The sequence below is a fragment of the Aspergillus foveolatus genome (genome assembly GCF_047715535.1).
Source record: "Aspergillus foveolatus strain CBS 279.81 unplaced genomic scaffold BDW70scaffold_70, whole genome shotgun sequence".
NCBI classification, from domain to species: domain Eukaryota; kingdom Fungi; phylum Ascomycota; class Eurotiomycetes; order Eurotiales; family Aspergillaceae; genus Aspergillus; species Aspergillus foveolatus.
Window position 1 is genome coordinate 28,107 of NW_027396134.1, and position 23,057 is coordinate 51,163.

Sequence of the window (23,057 nt, forward strand, 5' to 3'; positions counted from 1 at the left end):
CATATGTATCACATTAAAATCCCGGTCAGACTCTTAGCCTTATGTTCAATAAGAATAGTTGGCCATGTGAGACTCAGATGTATGCCATATAGATATCCTTGAAGCGGACATTGGGGAATTCCAGCCGTTTGCGAACGACGTATCACTGAAAGATGGTCAATCGGGTTACAATCTATATCTAAAGTTGCCTTTATCAAATATAGCAACAACATCGGTTTCAATGAGAAAGACTTTTAAAAGAGTATGTGATCTCAACGAAGGTAGTCTCGGTCCAGCTTCACTTCTTATTCATTGAAAATAAATGCATTGGACTTATGATCGGTCAATAACTATTCAAGCCAAGCCCTCCAGCCGCCGATATTGGCGCCTGTGTTTTCCACTTCCCTCTATCTCCGCCCAACTCCACCAACACACTAGGAAGTCCTATTCCGTCCACCGTCCACCCATCGACTCGGATATCCCTCCTTTCCCCGGTCGCCGATAGCGTTTCGTCGATTTCTCACCTGGAGCTTTCTTAAGTCGTGTCAATCTCCACTTGGCGGGCTTCAGAACAAAGTGAAGAGATTATCTGACGCCGACTGTCGCAGCTGGGTCCAGGGGAACCCCACACCTTGTTGGCTTGAACTTGCGGCGCTTGTCTGCAGCTGGCGCCCAACGAGCAATCCACCTGGCTGGCTCAAGCTCTTGTCACGAACTGCTGACCTGCCCTAACCGTACGGCTCGTTGACTGGTTTCCTATTTCTGTCGATATCCTGCTCTCTCGATTTCGTTATCGTCCCGATCACTCGTTCCGCAGGCAATCTCTAGTCGCCGTCGCCATGGCCGATCAATTCAAAGCGCGAACTTTGAAGCGTAAAAACGTCAAGGGTCTTGCCCTGAACGCTGCTCCGAAGTCCACCTCGACTTTGTCTAATGGCGATTCTCAGGTTCCCGGCGCCGCTGGCAACGGCGAAAGCAACCGCACTGATACCCTGGAGATTGGTTTGGAGTTCAGGTTGGATTTGCGCAGCGAGGACCTGATTACCCTGAAAGAACTTGGTGCCGGAAATGGAGGAACGGTCTCTAAAGTCATGCATGCTTCGACCAAGGTCGTCATGGCTCGGAAGGTAGGATTTACCTATATGGCATGGGTCCTGGGCTCTGTTGACAATGCTGCTAGATTATTAGGGTCGACGCAAAAGAAAACGTCAGGAAGCAGATTCTGCGGGAGCTTCAGGTGGGTCACGATTGCAACTCTCCGAATATAGTGACCTTCTATGGAGCGTTTCAAAACGAAGCAAGAGATATCGTGTTGTGCATGGAATATATGGATTGTGGGTATGTTTAGGGATTCTCGACCGCTTTTACTGAGATGCTGATCGCTCGTGAAGTTCACTTGATCGGATTTCCAAAGACTTCGGGCCCATCCGTGTGGATGTGTTGGGAAAAATCACAGAGTCGATTCTGGCGGGCCTTGTCTATCTTTATGAAGCCCATCGTATCATGCATCGCGATATCAAACCATCCAATGTCCTTGTGAACTCCCGAGGCAACATCAAGCTGTGTGACTTTGGAGTCGCAACCGAAACAGTCAACTCAATTGCGGACACGTTTGTCGGCACTTCAACTTACATGGCTCCCGAACGTATTCAAGGTGGTGCCTATACTGTTCGCTCGGATGTTTGGAGTGTAGGTTTGACAGTCATGGAATTGGCTGTCGGCAGGTTTCCGTTCGATACGACAGATTCCGCTGCTGGAGACCGAGCCAGCGCGGGACCCATGGGTATTCTGGATCTTCTCCAGCAAATTGTCCACGAACCCGCTCCCAAACTGCCAAGGAGTGACGCCTTCCCGCCGGTTCTGCATGAGTTTGTTGCGAAATGTCTACTCAAAAAGTCTGAAGAACGACCGACACCTCTTGAGCTATATGTGCGTATCCCCTTACCTTACTGACTGTTGCGTACTAAACCATGATGTAGGAGAAGGACGCATTCCTGGCTGCCGCCAAACGGACCCCAGTCGACCTCCAAGAGTGGGCTATCAGCATGATGGAGCGACATAACCGGAAATCTTACTTAGCACCCCCAGCGCCGAAATCACTCAAGGAGACTAGAGAGTCTCCATCGCCTGCCCAAGCCCCATCGCCCGTCCAAAAGCACGGTACCAGTAGGCCATCCCGCGGCACAACCGGTGAAATTCCTCTCAATGTATCTCGCGACAGCTCCTCGCACCAACGGCAACATGCACCCCAGAGTCAATCGCACTTTTCTTCGAATCCGTCGCATTATTCTTCGAACTCATCTCATTACTCTTCGCGTTCGTCCCGCTCCCCACCACCAATCTCATTGGAGCACCTCTCTCTTGAGTCCAAGCAAGATGAGCACCGACCTACTCGTCGTCCCTCCCGAACCCCCCTGGGCGACTCGAGCTCTAGCTTAGATCAGTCCCTACGACCTTCTATAGGCTCTCGTTCAGCTAGCTCGCATAACACAAACTCGCGAATGCCGCTACAGAGCACAGCCCTGCCTTTCCGTGTTGCACCTACGCCTGGTGGATATCCCACCCCCAACTCAACATCCTGGCAGCGGCGCGGCGACCATATGGGAGCCCTCTAATCCATTTATGGGCCCCTGCCATAGTTCGATTTCTTCGAATTACCAACTAAATTCTTGACGGGCCACCGTGTTTCTGATGACTTGCATCGGCAGGGCGTAATCGTTCTTCACCATTTGTGTTTACTCCCTTTTCATGCATCTTTTCTTGCTTAATCCAGTCTCTTCTCTTTCTTTCCTCCTTTCTTTCTATTTTTCACATTGGCCGTACATCTTGGGAATCGGCTCATGGTCGAACTCTTCGTCATCTCACTGTATCTCGAGGCTGGAACTCTTGCATCTGTCTTATTCTGGATCTGCATCCCCGAACCATGTTGGCTGTTTTATGCAATCAAATCCAGCGAAGAATGTACGTCACTGAAAATTCTCACCACATACGAGCATCGAGGCCAGCACACCTCTACATAGTCTCTCACGTGCCATGTTCAAGTGAATTCAGACCTTGTAGTTTCATTGAAGTGCCCAGAGTAATTGTGTACCGTAGAGACAAAACTACAAGCTAGAATGAACCCCAAGCTCACGGACGACTGCGAGTACTCGTTCACCGGCTGGTAGGTGTGCGGTGGAACCAGTGCCACAGTCCGTATTAACATTCGAACACCCTACCCGCTACAACAGAGGCTCAAATTCCCCCCCCCCACCAAAACAAAAAAATTATTCCCACGACTACGGAGTTATACAGGCCCTCTATCCGAACAGCTTCACGCCGTCAGGGCGGATTAGCGACTAGCTGTTGGGCGTTTTACCAGGTCTCATAGGCGGCAGGGAAGGCCAAGACGGTCTATCAAGATTTGAGGTAGAGAACATCATCTAACAGGTAAGTTTTAAGTACTGCTTCCATAAATGTTCTTTCTTAATCTATTTTGAATAGTTCACCTTATTCGCCGCCTTTTCTTTCTAGCTACGAGTGGCCCAATCATGCTTGAGACAAGCCAGCTAACCCTTCTATAGTCATCTAGTTCGACACCTGCTACAAAATCCTAAATAGCAAGACAACTACCTTCTGGAGAAGGAACTCGACGAATGGAATTCCGCGCTCAAGGAAGACTGTTTGAGTCTCTGCGCAGACTTGATTACGTGTGCAGTTACATACAGACTAATACACAGAATATTTTGCTATATCAGGCTACTATGAACTAAGAGTGACCAAAAATCCTTCTACTCTGACACTCGTCCTAGACCTGATCATCCCTCTTTCAAGATAATTGGCGAACTAGAAGCCGTTTAGGAAGTTTATAAGAACCATTCTGCTTGGTAAGCTACAAGCGAGGCCATTAAATGCATTTTTTTGGGGAACGGCAAGACATATTCGTATTCCACCCATACTTACCAAAAGCTGATGTCCAAGCTCGTCTATCCTACTTACAGAGCCTCCTGGAGTATTCCTATAGTTCTAGTCGCGGACCTCTGGCCTCTTCGTGAGTCGTACGGTCAGGTATCTATGAGGCGGTCGCTACGTCGACGGCTGTTTAGTACACGCTTCGTAAAATGAAAAGATAAGCCGGAGTAGTTCCTGCTTGAAGAATTATTACCAGCATTTTGGTATATTAGAAATGCCTCTATGTGTGTTTCGTGCCGAATTCATCACGCCCAAATCCAACTCCTACCCAGAAACGCTCAGACTTAACTATATATGGTATGCGCAAGTGACCGCTTGAAGATAAATCGAATCAAATGACTTAGATTCCAGCGACCCTTCGAAAAACGACGTTCGGGATGATCCTTCCACCCCCGGCAACTCCCTCACCAGACAAAGGCCTCCCATCACCTTTCGCAAGGTCCGTCAAGAACTTCCCTAGGTGCTCTGTCGGCGAATCGCTCTTTGTGAGCACATTTCGCATTAGCGGGCCAAAGATTGCATGTATTGATTTAGCCTTGAAAGATTGCTGATCTGGCCGTCGCAGTCTAGCTTTGAGAGTCTCGGGATCGTTCGCCGTGTCCACGTAGGCCGGACGCACGCAGAACGGTTTGAGGCTGGGATACTTTGTGGAGAGACTGAGCAGAGCAGTTTCGGCTTGACCTTTCACGCGGCCAAAGAGGGGTGTGAACATGCCCGGGGTTTGTGTCGCCTGTTATCCGCGTTAATCGGCTTGCTAGAATGACTTGGGAAAAGAAGGGCTGAACGTACACCCTCTCCAGAGACATAGACGAAATTGAACGAGTCAGATAATGTCGAAAAAGCCTTTGCTGCGGCAAGAGGGTAGTCTAGCGTGATTTTGATATACTCCCTGCGCGATGTTAGACCGCACTATAGCTCAAGATTTGTGAAGGATATAGCTCACTCTTTCGTCACCAACGTCTGCGAAATCCCCTGCGCCCAGATACACCCATCCGCCCCCTTCAGCTTGTCCAACAGCTCCTGCGGGTACTCGTTGTAGTTCGTGTGCTGGATGACAGTGACATTGGGCTTGTTTTCTGCGGCAGGTACTGGACTGCGGCTGATGATGTACAGCGCTGAGATCTCGCCCGCAGGGAGGCTGAGGATGTGGTTGAGGGCTGCAGAGCCGACAACGCCTGTGGCACCGGTGAGGATAAGACGCATTGCGCTTTAAGCTTCTTGTATTTCTCGCATCAGGTAGGAGTGAGGTCGACAACCAGAGGAAATCGACCTTTATAGATCACTGTGTCATTCATGCTGACCGGAGGACCACCTACTCAGCCGGAGATACTGTCGATCTCGATAAGTCCGGGAGTCGGGCTTGGCGTCAGCCATCTTTCAACGAATCCCGACTCTCTGACGATTTTCCTTCGCTGCGGCTGAGGTGAGCCACTGGCTGCCTTGGAAGATACTCCGAACCGACAGCGCCTAAAGCTTCGGAGATCGGCAGTTAAAGCCAATATCGACGCGTGAGCGCAAGGTAATTCGTCTTCTACCTTGAGTTATCTTTTTTGGCGCCATGACTCGACCACCGTGGCTAAATACGCTAACGAGTAAATATAGCGGACGTTGACCCACGACGTTGCTGCTTCATCTTCAACTCGAGCTTCCAAGTCGGCGTCTTGCAATACTACTGCTATACTGTCGTTGGAAGAGAGGACTCAAATATGGCGTGCAGCGGCGACCCATTTACTGGACCTGACCCGGAGGCATTGTCGGGGGCACGATGTTTTAGTGTCAATCCATCGGTTGTGTTTACACACTCAAAGTCCAGACGCATTGAGCAGATCATGCTCCTAGCAATTGAAGCCGTTCCACAGCAATCTGCTAGATTCTTCTAGCCACAAAGGCAACAGAGAACAGGTGTTTGGTGTTCCTCCTGGTGTTCCTCTTGGTGCTCCTCTTGGTACTATAGCGGGCATCAGTGGCATGGGCTGGGCTCTCTGGAGCGGGAGAAAGGTCTCACATTGTCATCGATCCCAAAGCCGCCTGATGTCTCATAACGATTCATCGCGGTAGATTAGGAAACAACGCATGTCCCCGCCGGTCTCGACACGGTCTATGGCGGGGTATTGGGTAGCCAGACTAATTCATCTATATCTGGCTGTGTCATACCCATTTTCCTCTGTGTATGCGGTTCTTTGCTGGCGCTCCTTAGCACCTTTTCTGAGAACTGATGAATTAGGGCCACCGACCGCCAAGGAAGTTCATCTAGCCTTGCACTGCTGGCTGGGCTAGACTTCCTTCGTCGACAGTCGATCACGTTTCGCCGACCACATTATTTGCACTCTGACTGATTGAGAATCCTGGGCTAGGCCCCCAGCATTTCCAAGAAACGAGGCACGAAAGGCGATTTGCTGGGGAAGCCAGAACCCTGCGGCTCAGCCACGAGATTGCGTGTTGGGGCCGAAACTAACACCAAATCATATTAATACCTATTCCTTGCGCAGCATCCGAGCTGAAGGTAAAGCTTGGAATACGTCAATTTTCCATTCATTCTTTCCCTTTGCTCTGCAAAGAAGGATACAATAATGTCTACAACCAGGACTATAACGCGACCCCGATCACGCAATGGCTGTATTACTTGCAAGTACGATCCCGGCCATCTATATCGCCGAAAACAAGAGTACTAAGCCACGCTTAGAATCCGACATGTGAAATGCGACGAGGTCAAGCCCTTCTGCAACCAATGCCAAAAATCCGGCCGTAAATGCGACGGGTACGATAACGCCTCGCAAACCCAACTCCGCGCGCGCATTGCCGAGCGTCAGAAGCCACTTAATCGATACACTCTTGGGGCAGACCATCGGCTCGTTCTACGGCAAGGAACGAGAACAGAGAGGCGCTATATCGATTTCTTCTACACGCGGACCTCGCATGCGTTTGCAGGATTCTATGATAGCAAGCTCTGGTCGTACCTTATACCACAGTTTGGGGAGCACGAGCCCAGCGTAAGACATGCTATGACTGCTATCGGCGCGCTCCATGAACGGTTCCAGCTTAGTGGATCAGCAACTGGGAGCGCGGTTCTGACGGTAGACGGGTCAGCGCCGACTGAGCAGTTCGTGCTGGAGGAGTATAACAAGTCAATCCAAACTCTGGTCAAATCTCTCGCTGCACACAGCCGAGGGGGGAGTATCAACTTGGCGTTGACGACGTGTTGTCTGTTTATCTGCCTGGAGATGTTACGAGAAAACCAGAAAGAAGCACTGGATCATATTGAGGCAGGGCTACGAATTATCCACAAGCATGAGCAGCTAACGTCAACTGGTTCTGGTTGGACCAGCGAGCTGTATCAACAAGTCCGCGACCTTTTCCTTCGACTTAACCTTCAAGCATCCTTCATGGGCCGTCTGCTGGCCCCAATAAACGTGGACTCATCAGACACCAGAAACGGACACGTCTTTACTGACCTGACCGAAGCAAGGTCCCACCTCGATCGTCTAATGACAAAGGCCCTCCGCTTCATCCGCTCCGTCGGCATCTTGCGCGAAGAACGACCGCCGGTGGTACAGACCCAGTTCGAAGCAGAACGCGACCAGACCTGCGAGGAACTGCTGTCTTGGCGATGGTCCCACGATAAACTCCTCGACAAACACGGGCCGGAGATCCAACAGTCAGACCTCTGCGCCTCCCTTCTACTGCGTATATATTACCAGGCCGCCTTGCTATGGGTCCGTGTCGCGTTAGACCGAGACGAGAACGGACACGATAATTTCACCGCGGATTTCGAGTCGCTCATATCCAACGCGGAGGAAATCCTTCGCCTTTCCTCACCCACGCGAGTCGCGGAGAAAGCAAGAGAGAAAGACGCTGAATCAGCCTTCTCACTCGAGGGCGAAATAATCGGACCCATGTACTACGCCGCCGTCCGCTGCCGCAACCCCTTCCTCCGCCGGCGCGCCCTCAATATTCTCCTCCAACACTCCAAGCGCGAAGGAATGTGGGATGCACGACTTTACGCGCAGGTTACGAAAGTCGTTGTCGAAGTTGAGGAAAGTCAGTGTCCGGAGCCACCGACGAGCGAAAAGGACATCGGCCCATTGGCAAGGGTGTATGAAGTTGTTCAACTGAAGGAAATCAAGGCCAATCCGACACAGGCTGTGCTTTATATGAAGCCTGGAGGCGTGAATGGCCCGTGGCAGACGAGGAGTATTATAGTTGCGTGGTGATCCTATTATATGGGATATTGGAGCTTAACGTGAGTGGCCCCGTGACTCGGCGTTATTTGTCTTTCAGATCTTTTCCATCTATTCTGCCACTATACAGCGTGGCTAGTCCCATGCTCAATGTTTGCGGTTATAGCTTTTAGGCTCTGAGTGGAGCCCAGAGTGTCTCTCTGTCGTTGACACTCTCCATAAGCTTAAACCCTCATTTGCTCAGACTGACCTTCTATACATATACTTGTCGTCAGTAAACCAGTAAGATTTATAACGGGGCTCTTGGTATTTCACCATTGCCCGCACCATGAACTTTGAGGCAAGTGAAGAACGATCTCTTTGGCTCGCCATTCACTTGAGTTCGATTCCTGAGCCAAGATTAACTTCTAGAGAAGAAACGCACAACAAATCTGCAAGGGATCGATGAAACCCTAGCAGACTATGTAGGCATTGAAAGGGACTATTGGGACTAATTGCGCATAAATGTTTCGTCAAGCCAGTCGCTATCCTCACTCAATGCTACAGCCTCGATAATTGGGAGAAGGTCGCGTACTATAGACAGAGCGAATTATTGGCTGACAGCGCTTTAACTAGCTTAAACTGGTATAGTCTCATCTTAGCCCAAGCCTATATTCCAAGTTGGGCGCGGAGGATCTTCAACAATGACATCCAACCTCGCCTTGTTATTACGCGAGTCAATCCCAGACATCAAGACCTTCCTATCTAATTATTTGTAATCCATCCCTATTAGATACCCATGTCTGAGCGAACTTAATACTGACTCCAATTCAGACTCCTAATACAAGTCCAACTCCAAACCCATTCATACCCCACACTCAGTGTAGCACAATGGCCGCCCCAGCCAAAAGGCCGGAGATCATCGATATTGCACGCGGGCTGGAACACGTCCCCATGTGTGAGGATTACGAAAAGATGATTTCGGGAATGATGTACCTTACTACCCGGCCGACACAGCTTCATGCGAATCATTGTGTTAATATATCATCGCCAGGTACAATCCCCTGCTTCCCACTCTTGCCGCAGCACGGCACCGCTGCCGGGGCGTAGCAAGTGATTACAACAATCTCGACACAAAGGCCGTCCCCTGGGAGGAGATTGGGGAACGCCGGTTCGAATTGTTAAAGAATGTTGTTGGGCGGGTTGGAGAAGGCACCTTCGTGGAGCCTCCATTTTGGCCAGACTATGGGTGCAATATTGTAATTGGGAAGGAGTGCTTTGTGAATTTCAAGTATGTCTCTTCCATATTACGTTCGCCTCCTAGCTCTATCTAGTTGAGCTAATAGTAATGGCTAGCTTTACGGCTCTGGACACGAGCCTAATCGTCATTGGCGACCGCGTACAGCTTGGTCCCAACGTATCTATTTATACGGCGGGCCACGACACATCCATCCTATCCCGGCGCAAGTTCGTCGAGTTTGGTCACCCCGTGTTTATTGGAGATGATTGTTGGATTGGGGGAAATGTGGTTATTCTGCCTGGTGTGAGGATTGGAGAAGGGTGCACGATTGGGGCGGGGAGTGTGGTTACGAAGGATATCCCGCCGTTTTCGGTTGCGGTGGGTAGCCCTTGTAAGGTCATAAAGACCATTCAAAGTGCGGAGGAGGAGACGAATGATCCCAAGAATCCGTATAGGGATTTGCCAGAGAAGTCGGGGTAGTTGGCCAAGAGCAGTGCTTATAGGCTTGTGGTGACCGTGAATGGGTGCTCACTCTGGGCATATTGCATAAAATGTCGATACTCACGATTTTGAACGGATAGTAAGGAGCAGACGACAGACATGAATAAACGACTGTGTCTTCACTGGTGATCCTACCCCTCTCGATGGCTTTAAACCCGTCACCTTCCCACCTAGCTATTCAATTCGGGATCACCATCCAGACAGGGTACCTAACAGACGCACGCTCATCATTATCTCACCACTATACACTTTTTTCTTTTCTTACCTAATTCAGCCCCAATTGACGCCCATTCTCAAAACTCATTCTTGGCTGCCCTGATTTCTTATGCCCATTAACGTAGAGGCATATAGATCCTACCCCGGCGCTACAACGTACACGAACGCCGGTCTTGTCGAGATCCCAAACGTCCCAACTTCTCTCAACTTCTCTTACGCGGCTTCTATTACTCGAATGTGCACTTCGCCGACGCCCAACAACTGAGCCTCACAGTTTAAGACGACGGGTCCCCTACCGCTAAGCGTATTACCCTCAGTGTACCAGAGAGCCCTCAGGATAGATGCTATCGCCGCCTCTGCGTGGCTCTCCCACCAGGGTAATTTTTCGGGTGACATCAGTTAGACGTGGTCTTTAGCAAGGATCTGCAGCCGTCACTTCCACCTTCACCATATTGCACGTTTGACGCAAGCGACTACACAATCCCGACGGAGAGTGACAACAGCGCAATTCATGATATAGCAGGGAATGGAACACGGGGCAGAAACTGTAACACTGGGTTGTGTGCTCGCGGCGACGATGCAGTGGCGGCGTAGGAAATTTATGCTGAAGGCGATGGGTGGTTCACTGCGTCTATCTGTGTGGTGTGGGGGAGATAGGGAGACATTAGCTGGACAGAGTAATCACTTGTGATACTGAGGCATATGAAGGGTTGATCCTGTGGAGAAACTCGGTTTGGGAGGGGGTGAGTTATATGGGGGATGGGGATTGAGAAGAGAAGGGTCTTCTACTAGGGAGCGTCTGTGGAGGTAGAAGACTCCTATATCCAACGTACTAGTGATCTCGTCTGCTCGAGTATCCAACAATCCAGCTATTCTCAGGAGAAGATTTTACTTGAAACAATTCTCGTGGCACTTCCATATTCGACACGGAGAGGAATCTGAGAATCATGCCGGCCTCCCCGCATCTTCATCTCGGCCCTGAAGATCAATACTTGGCCGTTTCATACTAACAAACTTTGTATGCGCTGAAGAATATTCATGAAGCACCACCCATGCTCTTTGGAGACGGCCACCGGGCCGGTCCATATATGGAACGGCCTACTTCGTGGAGACTCAACGTCCCTGGAGGAGTATAAGTTGAGTCAATTCTTCTCATCCTGCTGGCCTCATATCCGCCTTCAAGACATCTCAAAATGGCTCTGTTATTATCTCTCAGCCTCCTTGTCACAACAATCTCAGCCCAACAGATTGGGACGCCAGAAATCCGGCCACGTCTTACAACCTACCACTGTACTTCCGCCAACGGCTGCACAAAGCAGAATACCTCTGTGGTGCTCGATGCCGCCACACACTCCATCCACGATGCATCCAATCCTAGTATCTCCTGCACCACCTCAAATGGGCTAAACCCTACTCTATGCCCAGACAAGCAGACTTGCGCAGAGAACTGCGTCATCGACGGCATTACTGACTATGCTGCGCACGGGGTTGAAACCCATGGGTCGCGGTTGATACTCACTCAATACCGAAACGTCAACGGGACTCTATCCTCTGTTTCACCAAGGGTCTACCTCGTTGACGAGACCAACCCAGATGAGCAGGAGTATCAAGCGTTGTCCCTGCTCGCCCAAGAATTCACTTTCACTGTCAACGTCTCCGCGCTCCCATGCGGGATGAATGGTGCGCTATATCTCTCTGAAATGTCCCCCTCCGGCGGGCGCAGCGCCCTCAACCCCGCCGGAGCCTCCTATGGCACAGGCTACTGCGATGCCCAATGTTACGTGAATCCCTGGATTAACGGCGAGGGAAACGTCGACGGCTACGGAGCCTGCTGCAACGAGATGGACATCTGGGAGGCGAATTCGCGGAGTACGGGGTTCACGCCTCATGCTTGTTTGTATGAGCCGGAGGAAACTGAGGGAAGAGGGGTATACGAATGCGCCTCCGAAGATGAGTGCGATAGCGCGGGCGAGAATGACGGCATCTGCGATAAGTGGGGATGCGGCTTTAATCCGTATGCTCTGGGAAATACAGAGTACTACGGCCGTGGCCAAGGGTTTGAAGTCGACACTAAAAAGCCCTTCACAGTCGTGACACAGTTCCTGACAGATGACGGAACAAGTACAGGTGCTTTAACCGAGATTAGACGGCTATATATCCAGAACGGGCAGATTATCGAGAACGCAGTCGTCTCGTCCGGCGCAGACTCGCTGACCGATTCTCTCTGCGCCTCGACCGCGTCATGGTTCGACTCTTATGGAGGAATGGAAGGGATGGGAAGGGCGCTTGGCCGTGGGATGGTCCTCGCCATGAGTATCTGGAACGATGCGGGTGGCTACATGCAGTGGCTCGACGGTGGGGATGCAGGACCCTGTAATGCCACCGAGGGCGCACCGGAATTTATTGAGGAGCATACGCCGTGGACAAGGGTTGTCTTTGAGGATTTGAGGTGGGGTGATATTGGCAGTACTTTTCAGACGTCTTAGCTGGTTTTAGCCATCTCATTGTAGAGGGATAAATTTGTACGAAGTAGAGTTTTAATTTCACTATCCCATTTTTGTCAGCTCATGAAAAGATAAAAGGGAAGTCTATATATATTGTACAGTTGCTGAAGCGTAGAACAGATGATAGGACAGATCAGCCCTACATCTCAAACCACCACTTTAAACGCCAAAAACCTCCTTAATAAGCATCTTCTTATTGACTACAGCGAACCCGATGTTAGCAGAGGACTTAGAAGAAGTAAAGGATGTGAGTAGAAGAACCATACCCTTCCCCATTGCATTCCTTGGAATCGCCCCCTCCAAAATCTTCATCTCAGACGGCAACTTATACGCTGCAAGGCGGTCTTTTAATGCCCACCTCATATCAAGGGCACCCCAGGACTTCCCATTCCGGCCTGTCCTCGCAGCAACCTCAGAATTAAGGACGACAATGGCCACGACTTTTTGGCCCCATTGCTCGGAGGGGAGGCCGACGACGGCTGCTTCGGCGATTTGCGGCCTGGTAACCTCAATTAGTTCTTATAGAGAAGAGGGTGAATCTTGATGGGCATACAGCGAAAGCAATTCCCGCTCAACCTCCAGCGCGCTGACCTTTTCCCCGCCAACCTTGATGATATCGACGCTGCGCCGGCCCTGAATGAAATACATTGGGCCCTTAGCCCATTCGCCGCTCTTTCCGAGCCCAGCGGTTTCAACAGAGCGGCGGATAGCGACATCTCCTGTTTTGAACCAGGATCCCTTACCGTCGACGTCTGGGGCAAACGTTTCTTGCGTCGCTTTCTCGTTGCCCCAGTACTCGCGGAAGATGGTAGGGCCGCGAAGCTGGATTTCTCCCTCGCGAGCGCGGCCATTATCATCAATTTCCTCGCCAGGTTGGATGACCTTGTTTGTGTCGGTGTCGACGAGTCGGACTTCAACGGATGGTAGAGGCCAGCCAACGCTGCCGTCGACGCGGTCTGTGAAATCAAGTCCGCAACTAAGCGCCATCCCGACCTCTGTCATTCCATAGCGTTCAAGTAGGACGTTGCCGTTGCTGAGATCCCGCCAGGCCCTTTTAGTAGGCGTTGGGAGCGCCGCGGAGCCGGAGATGTTGAGGCGAAGATGTTCGGGGGAAATGGCGACTTTGGATGCCGACTGAACCTGCGGGGAAAGGGTGGGAAAGGTTGATAGGAGTCTGTTGTAAATCGTTGGCACGGCGTTGAGGAATGTGATTTTGTCTTTCGTTCCCTCTGGTAGAAATGGCTCGGCGAGACGGTTCCACACCGCGGTGGGATTAAATGGGAACATGAACTCGATCGAGGAGCCAGACAGGACTGGCGTTATGATTGCGTTCACCGTTCCATGGATATGATGCAGGGGAAGGAGATGCAGGAGCCTGTCATCTGGGCTGTACTTCCATGCTTCTAGCAACGACGCCGCCTGCGACGCGAGCGCAGACTGCGGGATCAACACACCTTTCTGGTCGCAATAAGTTAGTCACTATCCCATCCGCTAGATCCGCCAGGAGTCGTACCGGCCTGTTCGTTGTCCCAGACGTATAAAGCATCATCCCACCACTGTCCCCATCGAGGCCCTCCAACTCTACAGCCCCAACCCCGGAGTTACCGATTCTAATCTTCCCACGCATGTCAAGAATAGGCTGTCGATTCAACTCCCCTTCCACAATCTTCCCCGCCATATCCGCATACCGCTCCGTCGCAACCAACATTCCGGCCTGGGAGTTATTCATAATGTACTTCAACTCGTGAATTGGAAACCCAGTCGACATAGGGACTGCAATGGCATCGCTCGCAAGTATAGAAAGCAGGATCACTGTACGGTCCATCCGCTATTAGCAATTGCGCAAGTCGATAAGCGCTCAAGGCAACCAAGAAAAACATTACCTACGTAGTCGTAGCTATTCTCCGCCAGAAATGCGATTCGTTCACCCCGAAGCCCATCTCGTCCACGGCCAGATGAATTCCAGAGCTGATTCTGTGCTTTGACTACATCTGCGACAAGGTTCCCGTACGTAAATGACCGGAAGGAGGGGTTATGTACAACTGCAAGACTGGCGGGGTCGTGGTTCTTCAGCGCACGGAAAAGAGGGAGGTTCGGAAGTGTTGCGAGGGATCGACGGACGGCGAAACCAAAGAACGTTTGGCATGATGTGCAATTGAAGGGCGCTGCAGAAGCGCGGCGGGAGAGAATGCCTCTCGAGGCTGAGATTAATGTGCGTTGGTGCATTGAGCGACGTGATTAAGGTGCTATTGGCATGTCCCTGCGGTAGATGAAAAGATCCGTTGATGTCATGAAGCTGGGATCTCAAGCTGCGAGTGCCGGCCGCGTTGCGAGTGCGGTCAGATAAACTGCTATTGGGACTAACGACCTCAAGATACCTTCACTCAAGAAGAATGTAGACAGATCTTCGTACTCCGTAAGTAGGCCAGCACGAAGAACGACCTGGATTTTGAGAAGGCTACCTGAGAGCCTGAGGACGAACCGACCATTCCGAAAAGGGCAACGAAGCTCTCTCTCCAATCCGTTCTCGATCAAATGGGATGACTCTCAAAACTGCATTGAATCGGCCTCGTCCAGTAGCGACCATACTACCTTCCTTCCCATTTTCACCTTCTCTCCTCATACAGAATATAAATGCCTGGTCTCGTCCGTTTTGGCCTGGTCTCCCGCCGCCTCTTCTCAACCACCATCCCAAGGATGTCCTCATCAGCTACACCCATGGAAGATCTCATGAGAGAAAAGGTACCACTTATTTCTGTCTCTTCAACCTTTCTATCAGGCGACATAGGCAATCGCTAATGACTATGTACCATGTATTAGATAACTGCAGCATTCTCCCCATCCACCTTAATAATCCGCAATGACTCGCATCTCCACGCGCATCATGCGCCAATGCAAGGATCGACATCGAAAGAGACGCATTTCCAGTATATATATACCTCCTGACGACGGTGATTCAGTGCTGATTAGTCCAGTGTAACGATCACATCATCCGCGTTCCAGTCGAAGATGCAGCCGGCGAGACATCGGATGGTGTACGCTTTGTTGAAAGAGGAGATGAGTCGGGAGGGTGGGATTCATGCGCTACAATTGAAGACAAAAACACCCGAGGAGGAGCAAAGGGAGAAGGAAAGGCAAGGGCAGTGATATGGAGCTGTTACCGTGAATTAAATTATATACCCAGTAACAAAAGATATTAAGATTATTAGGTGATGACTATCACGTAAATTCTAGCGCCAAGGGAAACCAAGCGAAGAGTCTAATATATACAGCGACAATAACATGCGCATCTTAACCAATGAGCAGCGACAGGAGCCATCAAGCCGCCTCATAGATGCAACTGTACATGATCATCAGTAGGTAATTGTCAGACGACGGTGTTGATTGAGTGCTTTTCGAACAACGACAGAACGGAACAGGGCGAGACGTGGTATAGCCAGATAACACAACAAAAGGAAGAAACAGAACGAGGCGGGGGCCTAGGGTCGGCTTACCCTGCGTGCAGACAGACTCCCACGGCAGCACAACTCGGATAATAGCCAGACCAGGCCCAGAACTTAAGGGCAAATTCGTTTCGAACAAGGCGGTAGGACAACTAATCGAATAATGGAGATAACAAACGGAAGGATATTTTTGACCACAGGCGTACTGAGGCGTAGACCCAGCCAAGAAATCATTTTTTCCTTTATCTCGACTGCGTGACAGCAACGGCAATGGCCACAATAATGGCAATGATAATGACTTGGTGGTTCGTTAGACTTGCTAAAACAGGCGTTGAAGCGGCGGAACTTACTAACGATGATCAGGGCGTACCATTTCCACCTCCGGGCTTTGCGCGCACTCTCGACAGCTTGCCCCAGCTGAGTGTTCGCGTTCCCAAGATCCCGAGCAACGTTCTCTGCACCCTGATCGATCTGTTCTACAGCTGGCGCCTGCTGCTCGATCATTTGGGCCATTGTAGTGACCAAATTGCTCACTTCCACGAGCTTCGCTTCAATCGATCTGATTTCCTCAGAACGCGCGGCGACAGCATCCCGTACATCGTGGCCTCTTTTCAGTCTGGCACCTGCAACCTGAAAATGAGTGAGCATAGATTGTTAATACACCACTCGCGAAATTCTTACCTGGAAAGTTTGCTCTCTACCAGCCAGCACAGCTTCCACAGTTTGATCGATTTCTTCAGGAGAAGCCTCACTGTTATTCAGTTGGACACGTCGGCGCACCTGCTCCTTCAGTCGTTTTTGAAAAGACACCTGACTCTTTTGAAATTGTTCAAATTCGTTGCGAATAGCACGGCCCTGAACTTCGAGCTGGGATTGGACAGTGGCAGATCCAGGCGTCTTCTTGACCCTCGCAATGTCCTCATTTAGCTTCTGATAACCAATTGAGATTTCATCCTGGATTTCATTCAAAGCTTGGCGAGCAGTGTCGTCTTCCCTCGGAGAGTTCGACTCGAGAAGGGCGTTCTGGGCGACGGCAAGTCGATTCTCTCTTAGGTTACGAAGGGTGGCAATGCCCTCTTTAATCTTCTGAACGTCATTGAATAGTGAATTGGGATCTACGGGGTGCTGCACGGGGTTCATCTCTGAACGTTCAGCGTGGTTAGTCTGTGTAGCAGAATTCCGCGTAGAGAGGCGGCGCGCTTACCAACATCTTGGTTCCCATAGTGGTTCTGGCCATAGCCCTGGCTGTTGGCATAGGGATTGGACTGCTGCTCTCCGTACGCTGGGTATTGGTTGTAACTTTGCCCGTACTGTTGAAGTAGGTTAGCATGTTGTCGGCAGGGCGCCTAAGCGGCGCTATAGAGGAAGCTTCCCAGGGGCGCATCAGGCCGGCGGACATACACTCATCGTGAGGAGATAATGGAATCAATGGATCAATTTAACCACGGACTTAATGCTGAGAATCGCAAGATTGTTTGCTAAAAAGCAAAAAACCGAAGACGACAAGTGTGTTGTATGCGCGAGAGCTATGGATCGGAACCGCGGAGAGAGGGACAAACGGAGGGCGCGCGAAATAGCGACCCGGGCGGAATGCGACGGGTGACAGAAGCGGACAAGAAGAAATGAGGCTCAACTAGGTGATGAAACAATGAAAAGGGACTGAAAAAAAAAAAAGGTGGATAGCCTGCGAAAACGGGGGAAATGAAAAACGAGGGGAGGAAGTGGAAGAAAATCAGCTCCTGACGACAGCAGTGACTACTCTGAATAGGGACTGATGACGGGTGAGACAGAGGCTGAGCACGAAGTGGCGCGCAGCTGGAGGTCGTGGTGCTGCGCTTCCACCAATCCACCAATCCACCCAATACAGTCTCGTCGCTATTATTATCAAATCGCTTGATGATGGAGACTTCAGAATCCCGCAATTTACTCCCTTGTTTCTTGTACAATTGCCTTATCCTCCAGGGGGAACTGAGCTGATGAGCCTCTCGACTTCTAAGCAAACTTGCAAGACTGCGACGATCACCTCCTTTTTTAACAAACAACAACAAATATTATCTGGCAACAACAAAAACTAGACAACAGGTTTGAAGGATTTTTCCTTTCCATTTTTAAATCACCTACAAACCGCTCGTGGCGCTGCAAAGTGTGCAAAGGTTACCCTGATGCCTTAGTAAGGCAGGGACTTTCTCATGGCCTCTATTTGATACGCTCAGCTACTCCTTGCCAAGGAAGTCACGGGAAAACTGCAGTTAATGCACCCCTGGCCGACGCAGAAGAATGACATAAAGACCAATGGAGTAAGTGGGATGCCTTATTCATAAACACGGTCTGCAGGCAAGTGGTGAGCTCATGCAGTTCGGACGACAGTGAGCTCGAGAAACTTTGGAAGAGACTCCAAGAACCCAGCATGTGCGTACCAACGCAATTATTATAGAAAGCTTGTCCTGTACAGTGTTTTTAAGTACTAATTTTAGTTAAATATTCATATAGTTAATCAGTAACAGTTAAGTTGGTTGTCACATGTCGCCAGGGTGACAAGACGTCAGGTGACCAGGACGTTATGGAACGGTTGGCCGTCCAAGCCTCCAGTGAGCCCTGCGCGTTCTTACCTAACCTGCATCCAACGGCCGCGTCCAACTAGCATGGCGACTAGTCATGGTCCACAGTTGAGCCTCACAAGAGAAAGCACAGCCAAGATATCAGACGTGTGCAGGATCTTTTAGAGTTTAATGCGAACATGGTGGTGCTGTCAAAGGGCTCTGAGAGAACGAGTTTAATAGCTCGCAGAGATAGGAAGCTAGATACTGCAGTAATAAGTGTCTTAAATAACCTATCCTCTCATGTGGATAAGTTTCGGTATGCAGCTAAATACGTTGGCTACCTACCTGTACAATAATCTTCTATCTTCGTACAACTCCCATGGCAACTATAACAAAGTAGTCATGTGATTTACTGACATAAAGTTCTGTTCTTTGACAATTCTAACATTTTTTCACATTATGCATGGGATTCATTGGTTATTACATCCCGTGATGTCCTTGGCAAGGCGTACCTGAGCGTGTCACAACATAGCCCATATGTGTGGGCTATTGAGGTGGTTACTAGTGCCAATCCTGGTCATGTAATTGATATTTTCAACGAATGACTGTATTGAAGGTCTTGATCTCCTAACTACGATCTGTATAGGTAATTTATAGCTTTTCGAGAGCTTCAGAAAGAAGATTCTCGATATCCGTAGACAGCTCAATTAATATAGATAGTTGCAATCGCCTATGGCGGTGTGGTCGCGCCATATGAATGGACGAGCAAGGTGCTGGATATTGATTAGTAAGGATGAGCGTTCGCCGGTTGATAATATGCATATGCATATCTGTGTCTTATTAGGCAGTGATATGCACACCTAAAGAAATTACTGAGTATATTTAAAATAGTGTTCAACCTCCTGCTGTCAAGGATGATTACTTGGAATGATGGTGTGAATTCTACTAAATTTGTCAAGCTGGGACAAAACTTTGCTCATTGATTCAGTTGTTAGAGATCATTGATGATCCTTCAATGGACTTGGCCCACTACTAATTACTCTTTGTGCTGGTGGGTGCAAGGCTGAGAGGAGGCTGTGCTTGGCTGTTAGGGCCTCTAACTTCTATGAATCGGCTGACAATATGCCGTCTACCGGAAGGTCTCTGAGTATTTTCTATCAAATGAAGTTAAAATGAAAGCCCCAACGGTTGAATCAAGAATCAAGGGGTCTATCTATGGGGTGGCAGTAGTTGATGCGCTCGGAGGGCCAGTGGAGTTCCAGCCCCGAGGATCGTTCGAGCCAGTAACTGATTACCAGCACAACTTCAACTTTGACGTCCCGCCTGGGTGAGCACCCCATGGTCATATCAATATTTTGAGGAAAAAGAGAATCCAACTAACCCAGCAGGACATGGACCGATGACACATCCATGACTCTGTGTCTAGCCAAGTCCCTGATTGACTCGTGCGGTGTTTTCGACTCCCACGCAGCGATCCGAAATTATATAAACTGGCATGATCATGGCTACCTTTCGGCTACGGATGAGTGTTTTGATATCGGCAACACTACATCGAAGCACTTAAAATATGGCAGCGGTACTTCGACCGGTTCTCGATTATCACAATCGACGACCTCGCGATGCGCGAAGGTGGCCAACCTGAAATTGACAAGGCTCTGAAGCATGAGGTACTATTCTACCGTGGTGTTGCGCCAATTTCCAGGACTGATCTGGACAGAATTATTGTGGAAACGGCTCTCTTATGCGCATTTCGCCAATCGGCCTTGTATACTTCAATAACATGAAAGAAGCCTTGTATCAGGCCGCCGCTTCCTCAGATGTCACCCATCCATATCCAACATGCGCTGAGTGCTGCACGATTTACACAAAGCTCATTGTGTGCGCCATAAACGGTGCCAGTAAAGAGGATCTCGCTGCAGAGGTAGCTGCCACGAGATTCAAAGATAGGAAGTTAGAACAGCAGCTTGGTCGCTATGCTAGTCTTCAAGACTGGCAAGCCAAGACGGAACGCGACATTGACTCTTCGGGTTACGTGATATCCACGCTTGAGGCTGCGCTGTGGTCGTTCTTCAGCACGTCGACCCTCGAGGGTGGAGCTCTTAAAGCCGTGAACTTGGGCTGCGATGCGGATACCGTGGGCGCGGTCTATGGGGGCTTAGCGGGCGCATTCTATGGACTGGAGGCGATACCATCTCGATGGATTGAGGGACTACAGAAAAGGGAAGTTATCGAAGAGATTGTAGATCGTCTTGCCAATCTTGAAGAAGCAACTTGTCTCAACATGAAATCGTGACCAGAAAAGCGACATGTTGTTCAGCCAAATATGATGGTATTTATGGTTAGAGCAAACGAGCTCAGTGATGCTCCGCAACAAGTACTGCTATAAGGCCATTTTCTAAAACAAGCCCCCACCCATGTCAGCATCTTATCTAGTTTGGCCGTAGATCGATTGTTATCATGCCAGCCTTTCAACAATCTATTTTTTAGTTATATGCAACCATCAAATCAATTATCATTCCAATATATAACCAACCACCACAGGACTGGACATATCAATGCCCCACCAAAGCCTGGTGCTCCGGCCCATACCGATTGCCCGCAGGTTTTGCAACGTCAATAATCCTCCTCATCTCCTTCCACTCCTCCTCACTGAACTCAACCTCCCTGGAGGCCCAGTTCTCTTCTAAACGCTTCGCTTTGGTCGTCCCCGGAATTGCAATCATCCCCTGCGCCGCAACCCAAGCAAGCGCAATCTGCGAGATTGAAACACCCTTCTTCACCGCGAGCTTCTTGATCTCATCGACTATGGCACGGTTTTTGTAGAAGTTTTCGCCTTGAAACTTGGGGCCTATACAAGTTTATCCGTTAGTTGATGAGTTCTTTTTTGGCAGGTGTCGAGATAGGTGTTTTGTAACGTACTCCTCCGTCGGAAATCATCCGGCGCAAAATCGTCCGGTGTCTTGTAGTCGAAGTTATCGACGAGCCAGCCGTGGCCCAGCGGACTGTAGGCAATGTAGGCGATGCCCAGCTCCTTGGCCGTATCGATAAGGCCGTCTGTTTCATGGATGGTTTCGAAGGCGGAGTATTCGGCTTGGATGGCGTCGATTCTGGCGACTGCCACAAACCAGTCAGCACCAAGAAGCCGAGGTGGAACGTTAGAGGGGTGCATTACTTGAGTTCGCCTTTCGCAGGGTCGCAGCCGAGCATTCAGAGAGACCGATGTACTTGGTCTTTCCGGCCTTGCGGATCTCATCCAGGGCCGGGATTGACTCTTCGAGGGGAGTATCTGTTACATTATGGTTAGATGACTGCTTCAATGGCCATTTGATTCTGGTCTATGGCGTACTAGGATCAATCCGGTGAAGATAGTAGAGATCAGGCGTGAAACCAAGGCGTTCAATGGTTCCCTCAATGTACTCCTTGATATGGGTAGCAGAGTTGGTGACGCCGCCCTTGCCAAAGACATCGAGGCCACACTTAGAGGCCACTGGTGTCAGGGTTAGTTTGGGTACAAGAGAAGCTTCAATTCACAATAAAAGAGGGTCTTTTTACCAAACACTTTTTCGCGAACGTTATGCTTCTTGATGAACGCGCCAAGAAGCTTCTCATTTATACCGGCTTGGTAAACAACCTTCCCTTCTAATCAGAATCCCTCCTAGTCTCAATGACTTGAGACAACTTACAGCGGTATCCCAGAATGTACATCCCAGCTCAATGGCCTTCAGCAGCACGGGCTCTGCCTCTTCCAAGCTGAGGTTTGAGCCCAAACCGAAACTCAGACCCATAGCCCCGAAGCCGGGAGATGAAACATGGATATCAGCAAAAGGGAGCGTTTTGACCATCGTGGTGTCTGTACTTGCAATATTATTTTGAGGAATGTCTACTGAATTGTTTGGGAGGCGAGCTCAGGGCTTTAAATATTGTACCGCCGCTCTATCAAGTCCCGGATATACTACGGAGAAATGTCAGTGGAGCCTGGGATATACTGGTTGGGCCATCCATCACGACCCCTTATGTCCTAAGCCCGAAAGTATAGTCCGGAGCTGTCATCAAGATGGGCCGTAGGACACTGGTTGTTCCACATTTGAAGGAAGCGAAGCTGAGATTATTAATCTCAAAGCCATGATCATGGTGGTTCATTACCCACCAGGCGAGACAATCGTGAACTTACCCGAAGTTTGGCTCTGCGCTAATTGCTGACACTCGCAGATCACTGAGACTCGAGGATTGGATGATGAAGTATAGACCTTAAAGATATTGTTCGAGCACGTATGAAGGACTAACATTGCCTCCTGCTGGAGGCAACTTCGTATACAGCATCGGCCCGTCATCACTTCATGTATCAATGACATAATAATCAGTATCTACCAGTAGAAATTGGGTTGCATATAGGTAGCACTGTACTGGAGCTAAAAACCAGCTTAGCTAAGCAACAATGCTTGACAAGGAAGCAGCACCTGTCAACTAGGTAGAGATTGTTACAATCCCCTGAGCGCAACATTTGAGTAATCAGTCATGGTTTCTTG

At 49.8% G+C, this 23,057-nt stretch overlaps 10 protein-coding genes across 10 annotated transcripts; 6 read left to right on the forward strand and 4 right to left on the reverse strand.

Moving 5' to 3' along the window:
* Positions 1-429: 429 nt before the first annotated feature.
* ste7 (MAP kinase kinase Ste7) lies at positions 430-3,012 on the forward strand. The gene is made up of 4 exons (XM_073738065.1): positions 430-1,106; positions 1,160-1,317; positions 1,371-1,908; positions 1,959-3,012. The coding sequence occupies exons 1-4, from the start codon at positions 819-821 to the stop codon at positions 2,592-2,594; spliced, it is 1,620 nt and encodes a 539-aa protein (XP_073592316.1). The 5' UTR covers positions 430-818; the 3' UTR covers positions 2,595-3,012.
* BDW70DRAFT_111044 (uncharacterized protein) lies at positions 2,574-3,012 on the forward strand. Its single transcript, XM_073734535.1, has one exon. It carries the CDS (start codon positions 2,728-2,730, stop codon positions 2,950-2,952), a length of 225 nt encoding a protein of 74 aa, XP_073592317.1. The 5' UTR covers positions 2,574-2,727; the 3' UTR covers positions 2,953-3,012.
* A 1,084-nt stretch (positions 3,013-4,096) lies between these two features.
* On the reverse strand, positions 4,097-5,183 carry BDW70DRAFT_143151 (putative nucleoside-diphosphate-sugar epimerases). The gene is made up of 3 exons (XM_073738066.1): positions 4,874-5,183; positions 4,720-4,819; positions 4,097-4,660 (listed from the first exon to the last, which is right to left on the reverse strand). The coding sequence occupies exons 1-3, from the start codon at positions 5,131-5,133 to the stop codon at positions 4,271-4,273; spliced, it is 750 nt and encodes a 249-aa protein (XP_073592318.1). The 5' UTR covers positions 5,134-5,183; the 3' UTR covers positions 4,097-4,270.
* Positions 5,184-6,383: 1,200 nt separating this feature from the next.
* Positions 6,384-8,779, forward strand: BDW70DRAFT_111054 (Zn(II)2Cys6 transcription factor). Its single transcript, XM_073734536.1, has 3 exons — positions 6,384-6,559; positions 6,614-8,448; positions 8,525-8,779. Exons 1-2 carry the CDS (start codon positions 6,501-6,503, stop codon positions 8,139-8,141), a joined length of 1,587 nt encoding a protein of 528 aa, XP_073592319.1. The 5' UTR covers positions 6,384-6,500; the 3' UTR covers positions 8,142-8,448; positions 8,525-8,779.
* Positions 8,780-10,952: 2,173 nt separating this feature from the next.
* Positions 10,953-12,530, forward strand: BDW70DRAFT_171320 (glycoside hydrolase family 7 protein; the record flags this gene model as incomplete). The annotated part of the gene is made up of 1 exon (XM_073743184.1): positions 10,953-12,530. The coding sequence occupies exon 1, from the start codon at positions 11,238-11,240 to the stop codon at positions 12,528-12,530; it is 1,293 nt and encodes a 430-aa protein (XP_073592320.1). The 5' UTR covers positions 10,953-11,237.
* Positions 12,531-12,604: 74 nt separating this feature from the next.
* Positions 12,605-14,927, reverse strand: BDW70DRAFT_171322 (acyl-CoA synthetase; the record flags this gene model as incomplete). The annotated part of the gene is made up of 5 exons (XM_073743185.1): positions 14,432-14,927; positions 14,062-14,360; positions 13,102-14,006; positions 12,778-13,047; positions 12,605-12,632 (listed from the first exon to the last, which is right to left on the reverse strand). The coding sequence occupies exons 1-5, from the start codon at positions 14,772-14,774 to the stop codon at positions 12,605-12,607; spliced, it is 1,845 nt and encodes a 614-aa protein (XP_073592321.1). The 5' UTR covers positions 14,775-14,927.
* A 159-nt stretch (positions 14,928-15,086) lies between these two features.
* Positions 15,087-15,732, forward strand: BDW70DRAFT_143160 (BolA family protein). The gene is made up of 3 exons (XM_073738067.1): positions 15,087-15,290; positions 15,369-15,475; positions 15,524-15,732. The coding sequence occupies exons 1-3, from the start codon at positions 15,183-15,185 to the stop codon at positions 15,693-15,695; spliced, it is 387 nt and encodes a 128-aa protein (XP_073592322.1). The 5' UTR covers positions 15,087-15,182; the 3' UTR covers positions 15,696-15,732.
* Positions 15,733-16,194: 462 nt separating this feature from the next.
* Positions 16,195-17,685, reverse strand: BDW70DRAFT_111080 (syntaxin). Its single transcript, XM_073734537.1, has 5 exons — positions 17,393-17,685; positions 17,196-17,301; positions 16,673-17,133; positions 16,342-16,621; positions 16,195-16,289 (listed from the first exon to the last, which is right to left on the reverse strand). Exons 1-5 carry the CDS (start codon positions 17,396-17,398, stop codon positions 16,234-16,236), a joined length of 909 nt encoding a protein of 302 aa, XP_073592323.1. The 5' UTR covers positions 17,399-17,685; the 3' UTR covers positions 16,195-16,233.
* Positions 17,686-19,703: 2,018 nt separating this feature from the next.
* Positions 19,704-20,824, forward strand: BDW70DRAFT_153269 (ADP-ribosylglycohydrolase family protein; the record flags this gene model as incomplete). The annotated part of the gene is made up of 4 exons (XM_073739598.1): positions 19,704-19,858; positions 19,920-20,059; positions 20,089-20,198; positions 20,249-20,824. 4 exons carry the CDS (start codon positions 19,704-19,706, stop codon positions 20,822-20,824), a joined length of 981 nt encoding a protein of 326 aa, XP_073592324.1.
* A 118-nt stretch (positions 20,825-20,942) lies between these two features.
* Positions 20,943-22,858, reverse strand: BDW70DRAFT_143164 (putative aldo-keto reductase (YakC)). The gene is made up of 7 exons (XM_073738068.1): positions 22,703-22,858; positions 22,215-22,630; positions 22,084-22,162; positions 21,878-22,018; positions 21,704-21,817; positions 21,451-21,645; positions 20,943-21,379 (listed from the first exon to the last, which is right to left on the reverse strand). The coding sequence occupies exons 2-7, from the start codon at positions 22,371-22,373 to the stop codon at positions 21,084-21,086; spliced, it is 984 nt and encodes a 327-aa protein (XP_073592325.1). The 5' UTR covers positions 22,374-22,630; positions 22,703-22,858; the 3' UTR covers positions 20,943-21,083.
* Between the last annotated feature and the right edge of the window lie 199 nt (positions 22,859-23,057).